General features: G+C 38.7%; 1 protein-coding gene across 1 annotated transcript in view; it reads right to left on the reverse strand.

Annotated features, from left to right (window-relative positions):
* The window catches only part of ryr2a (ryanodine receptor 2a (cardiac)), a 103,595-nt gene that overhangs the window by 10,674 nt on the left and 82,921 nt on the right, over nt 1-10,000 (reverse strand). The window contains 9 exon segments of the mRNA XM_043231202.1: nt 21-94; nt 1,374-1,980; nt 1,982-2,678; nt 2,750-2,831; nt 2,914-3,008; nt 3,011-3,017; nt 3,456-3,584; nt 3,719-3,807; nt 4,468-4,548. Of these exon segments, the coding sequence (XP_043087137.1) occupies nt 21-94; nt 1,374-1,980; nt 1,982-2,678; nt 2,750-2,831; nt 2,914-3,008; nt 3,011-3,017; nt 3,456-3,584; nt 3,719-3,807; nt 4,468-4,548 (1,861 nt within the window).

A 10,000-nucleotide genomic window follows, 5' to 3' on the forward strand; every position in this document is an offset into this window, starting at 1 on the left:
TTCTACACATTTCCACTTACTCGGCTTTCTCAGGCACTGATTTGGTCTCCTCTGCAGCTTCACTGTTGTCTGCTGAGGATGAGGAGCCCTTCGTCTGAGAGGACACAGCAGACAAAGAGTCAAAAACCGGTTCCTGGAGTCGAGCCATTTACAAACTAACTAGAGTTTCTTTTGTCAGCTGTTTATAATTAAGTCTTAGACCGGTTTTAAAAGGGTCAATTTAACAAAATTGAGATGTATGCATCATCTGAAGGATTAATAAATAATCTTTCCATTGATGTCTGGTTTGTTAGGATGAGACAATTTTGTAATCATGGAACAATAAGGGAGCAGAAAAACCTAAATACTGAGAAAATCACCTTTAAATTTGCTAAATATCTTAATGGAACATGATCTTAAATTAATATCCTTATGATTTTTGGCAAAAAAAAACCCTGTACAATGAATTGTTGAATTCTAAAATATACTTACTTAAAAACTCTTGACGTGATCTGGCAACCGAAAGGAATTAAAACTACATTTTGGTCAATTTTTTTTTGTCAAAAAGGTAACATGTTGATGTAGTCACAGTTAAGAGTTTAATAATATCAGTGTCGTCTCATTTAGTCATGAAAGCCACGGCTGTCATTAAATATTTTTCAGTCACAAACATAGTTAAGATCATGTTTGGATTTATGATATTTCACCATGAGAAGGTTTATTGGCAGATTGTTTATCAGCCGTGTGAATCAACACAGACTGTCTGTATGACACTTTCATATGAGCCAAAGATCTCCATAGTGATGACTAAACTCTAACTTACGTGTTCGTTGATGTTATCAGATAATAATATAGAGATAAAGCGTGTAAGAATGGTAAAAGTTAGGGATAAAAATGTGTGCTTTTAAGAGTTTAAAGCTCAACCGGACTTGACTTGAGTGAAGCTCTGATTGGGGGATTTAAAGTCTTTAAAGTCCGCTTTCTATTGAAATAAAATAACATTTTGGATAGAGAGAGTTTTTGTGTTTTAAACTACATTTTAGCTTTGTCTTTTTTGTCAACAATATTGTATGTTGATATAGTCACTGTTTAATGATTTCATTGTCAAGGAATAAATAAAGTCACCAGTGAACCTCAGCGCTGTTAAAAATATAATATAAAATAGAACAATTCTTGGAAATAGAAAGTTTTAGAAACTCTTGTCTCATTTAGTACCGTTTTCATCAATGACTCTGCATGTTGATATAGTCAGTGTCGCCGTGGAAAAGAAGAGAGACGCTCTGACTGGGGGATTTAAAGTCATCTGGCAACCGCAAGCATCAACACTAGAGACTTTTTCTTGGTCATGTAATAAGTAAGTAACCAGTGAATATTTTTCAGCATAATCTCGTTACCTGGTGTCGTCTGCGTAGTTCTGGTGAGGGTGTGGGTGGAGGCGGGACGGGTGTGTTGAGCAGATCCGTGAGGCTAGCGTTCGGATTGTGAGGCATCAGCTTGTACTGCCCTCCTTCTCGCTTCAGATCTAAACCGAATATATCTGAGAGGAGGTCGGTGTCGTCCGTGGCCACCGTCAGATCGGCCAGGTCTTCCTCGGGCGAGGTTCTGTCCGTGGGCTTCTTCTCGCCCTCCTCCGTCTCTCCTCTCACCTCGTCTTGGGTCGGATCGGGCATGTTAGCCAGGAGCTCCGACACCTTCATGGTCTTAGCGCCCTCTACCAGACTGCCTCCTAGGAAACTGTTATATACGATCCGGAAGAAGCCTCGAGCGACGCTGAAGGCGAAGTGCAGGAGTCCCAGCAGGACGCTCCAGTAGAAGGACACCAGCGTGGTCACCATGTCCTTCACCGTCATCTTCTTGGCTTTCTTCACCTGCTTCTTCAGGCTCTTCATGGACAGCACTTTCATTAAGAGCATCACGTTGTATCGTAAGGCAAACAGAGCCGTTCTGACGGTGGTGACGGAGAAGAATCCCATCTCTGGACTGTCCTCCTCGGGTTTCTCTCTCGCTGTCCTCTTTAATAGCCGAGCGCTCTCCGGCGTCGGACATCTGCGCCGCCAGCTGCATCTCGAAGATGGTGTCTTCGCAGAAGTTGACGAAGAGCTCCATTTTCTCCTTCTCTCCGCCTTCGTTCACCACGTCGAAGATGAACTGGCGCTTGGACTCTTTGACCTGCGGTTTCTCCCACTGCGTGCGGCTGGACTCGCTGATCTCAAAGTAGACGCGCTCGATGCGTTTGGCGCTGCCCATGATCTCGATGCGGCCTAGGTAGGGCTGGAAGTAGTTGAGCACGCTCTCGGCCAGCTCCAGGAAGGTCTGGAGGCGAGAGTCGTGGGGCATGTGCTCCGAGAGGTTGGTCAGAAGGACAGCTACGTTGAAGCCGATGTCTTTGGCCGGTTCGTGGAAGCGCTCGACGAACTCTTCGTAATCCAAGAGCTCGTTTTCGTCTGTTTCGGCACAGGAGAGCAGGAACTCGGTCTCGGACTGGGTGTAATGTTTGTGGCTCTCCATGGCCTTGTGGAAGTCCCTCTTGGAGATGACACCTTTGCCGTCGGGGTCGTACTCTTTGAAGGCGTCTGACGAGGTCAGATCTTTCAGTTTGAGGAACATGTCGAAGAACTTCAGGATCATCTCCACGTTGTTGGAGGACTCCACCAGCATGTCCACCATCTGCTTCCCGATGGTGCCGTTCACAACGTTTCCTAAAACCAAGGGAAAGATTTGTCGCCTAGCTCTGGAATAATACTCAGCCAATCAATAGACAAACCTTCACCTTCTAGCATGGACAAGAGCATCACCACCATATCCTTCTGAAGATCCATGAGCTCCTTCAGCAGCTCGATTTGGCTTGAGTCCTGCAGCATGAACATAAGATAAAGAGAGCAGATAAACGGAGGCATCAAGGTGTATTTGTAGAACCTCACTGTAGATGTTTACCTGAGACAGCTTCATCTGCATATGTGCAAAAACGTGCAGGAACCCAACGACTGCGTCCCACAGACGGCTGTGAGCCAGACTCTGCTGATTCCCGTGCAAGGGCCCTGAAACCACACAAACACCGAGATTAAGGGACAAAATGTTTATTTTTTCCCCCAAAATTTGATTGAACTTTATCTGGATTCTTTTTTAATGGTTTGATTACATTTTAATCATCGAAAGGCATGCATAATCAACTGAATTTTGCTGTAATTTGATCAATATTTTTCAAATGAAAAGAAAATATAATTAATTTATAATAAAACATTGTGTTTCAATAAATTGTACAATTTTTATCCTCATTTTCTTTTCATTTATATATCTTTATTTTATAATTATTATAGATTATATTAAATAGTACATCTACACAACAGTCTAATTATAACGTCTGTTACTGAACTTGATTAATTTTGCTAAATGCTAGATTCTACTTTAGAAAATAAATTCTATTTCAGTGACTGGATTCCAGACCTTGCTCCGAGACACTGATAAACACAACGCACCTGAATGTACTCCGTGAGCGTGTTGAACACTTGTTTGGCTACATTGATTGCTTTGGAGAAATTGCGTTGGCCCTGTTCATCGATGACGTCTTTCCCGGAGTAGTACCAGTAGAAGTCACTGATGGACTCCTGCAGACACACACACACACACACACACACACACACACACACACGCACACACACACACACACACACACACACACACACTCAGTGTCAGTGTCAGGACAGCGTGATCCTGGCGTGCCGGCGGAGGAAAGGCTCACCTGGACTCTCAGCAGGTAATCCACGGTGGAGATGATGATGTTGACCGTGGTGTTGTTACCCGTCTGTGTCCTCAGGTAGTTCTGGAAGTCTGAAACACACAGACACCGTCACTATCACCAGCTACAGGACTGAGAACTATCTGACCGAGTCTGTGAACTACCAGCAGCACAAGTAGAGGACGCTGGCAAGATTTTATTCACATGTCAACTAGCAGTCATCAGAGTCATCAGACTTTACTCCACACTATACTCGTCTGACACACAGGTTTATTATTAATCCAGTAAACCATAAAATAAATAGCTACTTAAAATACATTAACCGAAATAAGATGAATAAATAATACACTGGAAATCAATTAAATGTATTAAAAAGCTCATTTATTGTATTTCACTTAGTTGCAAATACAAAATGTCTCATTTTTACATTAACTTTTACAATTAAAATGACTACAGCTAGAGGAAAAAAAATATTACCAACGTTATAAACCTATATAAACATCACCTGTGTTATGAATTCATATAATCATATAAACAGAATATGAATGCATTTGTATTTTTTAAATACATTTTTTTGTTTACATTTTAATTTATGGTGTTCTTATTTATGCATAATAATGTTAGTTTGTGCACGTAACGTGTAACAAGAACACCTTAAAATAAAGTGCTACCAAAACTCTAACACAAACTAAAACGAAGACAGAAAGTCTAAAAATAAAACCCAATCCAGAATATGAATAGAAAGAGCGCACCTGAGTTGTGTCCCTCACAGAGCAGCTGCAGGAAGCGGAAGAGGTCACAGGTGAACTCGTCATCCTGCATGACCTTCTCACCTGCGCAGCACAGAGCCGTGTGTTAGATCACGAGTGTGTGTGTGTGTGTGTGTGTGTGTGTGTGTGTGTGGAGCAGACTCGGTCCTCAGACGTCTGCTGTCAGACTCCATCCAGGTTAGAGCTGGAGAACACAGACGCTGTCCGCTTACACCCAGCAGAACTACGACGTTTAAACACAGGGTACATTTTATTTTAAGGTGTCCTTGTTACGGTCTAATTATATATTTAAGTACTGGGTGATATTAATTGACTACATGTACGTAAGGTTAGGATTAGTGTTAGGTTTAGGGTTAATTGTATGTAATTGTGCATAATTTAAGGCTATTATAAGAGGAAGTACATGTAGCGTGGAACAGGGACACCTTAAAATACAGTGCTACCCAAAACACATGTAGCTGAGAAACTGTGTTGATGAACTGATCAAATACAGGAAGTGATAACATCTGAATATTTTCACACGCAAAACAGATTTGATTGATTTCTTTTCCAAACGGCATTGAATGTAAAAAAACATGAGGAATCTGTCACAGCTACGCAGGGATCTGAAGATTAAACTATATTTATGATTTATATCTGCATTTAACATAAGAAACTCTGTGGTGGCATTCTTATAAACTTCAGTGATTAACTTTTGTTAAAAGGTTTTAATAAAAATTTTAAATAAAGTAATCAGTCACATCACTTTGATAAATGAACTGAAACATTTAAATGACTTTTCATTTTAGACACGCTAGACATGATGTGTTTAATTCTTCAGGACTTAACTAGTGGCTAGACTTTAGTTTTATGATTACGATTACAATTTTTTTATTTTAGTTGATTGTTGCATTTAAATTTAATTGAATTAGAATTTCACAAAACAACATTTACAAACATAAAATACATCAAACATAAAATTGTTTTAAGAATGAAAATGTAGATTTTTTTATTTATAAATCAACTATGGTAATGGTTTACATCCTCATTTGTTAACATTAGTTAATGCATTAACTAACCTCAACTAACAAACATTTAAAAAAAAAGAAAAATGTATTGTTTACACATTTATTATTATTTTTGTTAACATTATTTAACAAAAAACTACTGTTTAATAGTTCACAGTATAAATGATAACACAGATTCAGATTTTAGTAATGCTTTAATAAATGCTGAAATCAACTTTAAAGTAGAATAAACGCTGTGCTAAAAGTACTGCTCATCGCTAGTTCACCTAAAGCATTGCCAAAAATGATTATTAAATGTCATACTTGATGCATTTCATCTTTTTACTAAATGCATTGTATTTTATGCTTAAAAAAACCTTTTAAGATGAAAAAGGTCTTCATATTACTTTGAGGAACGAAGATGAAGTAAAATGAATGCTACTAACATTACTGTCGTATTGTGTTTATACTGCGACACACTTTCAGCTTCATCCATGAAATGCTGGTCTGTTACTGAAGACTAGATCTGACAGAGACGTCTGGAGACGAGGAGCCGCTCCGCTCACGAGGAACATGAAGAATGTTTGAGCTCTCAGATAAACACCGGTGTCACAACCATCATCACCTCCAGAAACCACACACACACACACACACACACACACACACACACACACACGCGCGCGTTCTTCTCGTGAGCTGACCTGAAAGCGCTTGATTTTCTTCAGTTTAGAGTATCTCCCTACATAGACAGCATGTTAGGATGCACAGGCCGCGGCTTCATTATATTTCATTAAGACCAAATTCTCAGAAAAACCTAAAACAGGTGAAAAAATGAGACAAATGTTCTCATTTTATTAATATGTCTGGCCAATAAGAGGAACTTGAACTCACATGTGCTCAGAAGTAGGCCAACACTTTTCTTCACTTCTGATGTGATCTAATCACTAGCACCCTAATTCAATTAAAATACCCTTCACAAATAACATTTAGAATGTGTTTCTGATTATATAAAACAATAACTGAAGTCAATTGTTGAAGTCATTCAATCAATTGTTAAAAACAAAAGCAAATTAAGTGTATATATATATATATACACACACACACACACAGTAATGAAGGTTATATATACACATATATTAAATTCTGCATAGGAGAGACTTGGTATCGGTATCGGTCATATAAAATATCGGCTATGGGATATCTGCAGAAAACTAATATCATGCATCCCTACTCTACACTGCAAAAATGCTTTTCTTAGATTTCTAACAATATAGTCTTGTTTTCTGGAATATCTAAAAACTGTTGATTAAAAAAAGGAGTTTCTAGGCAAGTAAAAATCATCTTTATCAAATTTAAATCCTTAGAAAAAGAAATAATAGACCTTAATAAACCTTAGAAATAATCTTACTTCAAACAGAAAACAAGATTCATTTGCTCACCCCACTGGCAGATTATTATTTTTTGCAGTAACCTTTATATATCATTACATATATATATGTTTTTCACTGATCAACTTCATGTAGATAATTGTAAATAAAAGCTCATTTTGATTTTGACGACTAAAACACACTCCACAACAACCTGAAGAGAATTAAACTCTCCACAAGGATCAGGAGAAGTGGTACGAGGTGCTGTCTATGTAGGGCGCACTGAATCAGAGTGTTTTTAAGGGCTGGAACAGAGACGATAAACCTCTAAACGCACTTTCAGCTGAGCTTCAGGTCGATGATCAACCAGAAACGAAGCCTGATGACTTCAACAACATTATTACCACTCACTTTAATGAAGCATGCAAAACTAGCAAATAACACGACCGCTATGCGTTTACTACACATTATGATACACGTGTGAATACACAATAATAACTATGACAGATATCTGTGGTTTGGTTAGACTTCCTCTGGTCCATCATTAAAACGTCAAACTGAAGGGATGACGCATGATCAAACCAGTCGACAGAAATGCAGATGAATGATAGGAGAGAAAACACAACACTGATCTGCAGAAAAACACTCGAAAAACAACAAAACAAACATGAAGAAACAGCCTGACCATCAACAAAAAGAGGAAGAGTGGAGGAAACAGCAGGAACGACAGCACACGACACCAACTGAACAGCTCAGACCAATCAGAGAGGAGGAGGAGGAGGAGGAGGAAGAGGAAGAGGAAGGAGAGACTGGGACGACTGCTGCTGAGAGACCACCACCATCATCATCATCATCATCATCATCCTCTCAGAGCAGCTCGGCCAGAACAAACCACAGAGACACACGCTCCTAACCAAACACCCAGCCGCTGCGACAGGAAGAGGAGAGGAGGAACAGGAAGGGGAGGAGCTTACAGACTACAGATACGCCCACTGCTAAAAGCTGTTTCTGCAACTATTGCCACTGTCTTTCTAACCCTTTGTTTTCTTTCTTTCTTTCTTTAGGCCTTAGTAAAACAAGCCACCTTCATGCAGAGAGTTGGACTGTTTCACCCTCATCCCAAACCCTAACTTTTTAATAATAACATTTTTAAAAATTAAAAATAAAAACAAATGACTCCAAAACAACACAAAAAAAGCACTCAAAAACAAGAATAAAAACTTCTAAAGTAACGAAAAAAATATTACTACAAAAAATGTCGTTATAATAATCATCAAAAATCCTGTATATATTAAAGAACAATATGTTTATATATTAACTGTTAATATATAATAAATATATATAGAATATATAGAGTTAATTTTTCAAAATATATATTGCATGCGTCTGTATATGTATGTAATAAAATAAAATAAAACATACTCCTTTCGAATAATAAAATATTTGAATTATTAAGATGAATATTCAGGACATATATAAAATGCTAGCTACTAGCTAAATTAAAGTTAACAAAACCAAGGTGTCCGTCATCTTATTCTAGATATATTTCGAATGTCATTTCCACCACAGAATGAATGAGGATTTGAGATGTGATGGATTTGACATTTGTTCCTGATGATTCTCCCGGGATCCTGGTAAAGTTTCATTTAATCCACAGGGTAAAACGTGGCCATAGTTGAAGAAACACCCTTAAATATGAACTTGCTTTGCATCTCAACACTGCTGTTTCCTGTTATTATCGGTCGCTTGTACCGAAACAGCATCCCTGTGCTTACATCTAGAACGACAGAAACTGAACGAGTCCTGAAAGGAGAGCGAAGATGGCGCGTGATTGGCTACCGCTCTAGAGGGGGCGGGGTCATGTGACAGGAAACGCAGGGCAGAGGGAAGGTGTTGGGCTCAGGGCTAACCACACAGCTAAACCACAGCAAAACGGCAGAAGGCATAATTACCACGCTCATGAGTGATGACTGATAAAGGGGAAGACGGTACGAAACCGAAAGAAAAAAAAAAGAAGAAAAAAGGAAAGAAAAAAGTGAGAGGTCATACAGGTCACAAGGTCAGTCGCTGTTGATTGGGAAGAGCAGACTTGGATTCAATCAGCACCATTCTGAACAATCACAACAGACTCGAGTCGGCTTTTCATCCGTCCAATCAGAACACAGCTGATGTTTGACAGACAGCTACGTGGACCAATGGGATTTCACGGCGGGACGGAAACGAAAGGTCTGATGAAAGAGAGTCTGACTTCAGCAGAAATGATGCTGATTGAATCCAAACCTGAGTGAATAAAGTACAGAACTGTTTAGAGAGGGATTCATGACAAAAAAATTCAGAGAGAAAGAAATAATCAGAGGAAGAAAAACATTTGTACAGGTTAAAGGAATAGTGCAGACAAACATGAACCTCCTGCCATCGTTTACTCAAGCCTTTCTTCACAGCTCTTTCACAACAGAGATCAACAGAGACCGTAGTCTCTCACGAACAGCTTCACATAGAGCTCAACTACCTCTAAAACACTCTACACTTTCTAAATTATACAGATATTCTTCTGAAATAAAATAAAATAATAACGACAAAAAATGCATACAAATCATCCTATAAAAATACACATACACATACATATTTACTTAATATCCTAATGATTTCTGACATTAAAAGTATAATTTTGACCCATACAGTGGATCACATATATATTTTATAGATTTATATATATATATATATATATATATATATATATTTATTGTCATTTGCAATATTTTATTATCAAGCTTTTTTCATTTTATTTAGGATATACGAAATGCCAGCTACTAGCTAAACTAGCTGTGAAAAGGCTTTGATTTCATATAAAAAGCCGTTTCCGTCAGCGAGCGAGCGATGGATCTGATTCTCCTGTGACGCTGCTCTCGTGTTCCAGCGACGAGACGAGGAGCAAACGATAACGGAGCGTTCATTTTTGGGTGAACTAGTCCTTTAAAAGTCATGTTACAACACAGCAAACATAAAGAAACCTGAAAAAGAACATAAAACCCATGCTTCGTCTCTGAGACTCGAATGAAATGAGCTTTGAAAATAAGAGTCACTTCTGAAAGACAGACATCATAGAGACAGCACAGGTTAGGGTAGGGTTAGCGTCTTACGCACACTGTTGAGTGCTCTTTT

This window comes from Puntigrus tetrazona, unplaced genomic scaffold (genome assembly GCF_018831695.1).
Source record: "Puntigrus tetrazona isolate hp1 unplaced genomic scaffold, ASM1883169v1 S000000283, whole genome shotgun sequence".
Classification (NCBI taxonomy): domain Eukaryota; kingdom Metazoa; phylum Chordata; class Actinopteri; order Cypriniformes; family Cyprinidae; genus Puntigrus; species Puntigrus tetrazona.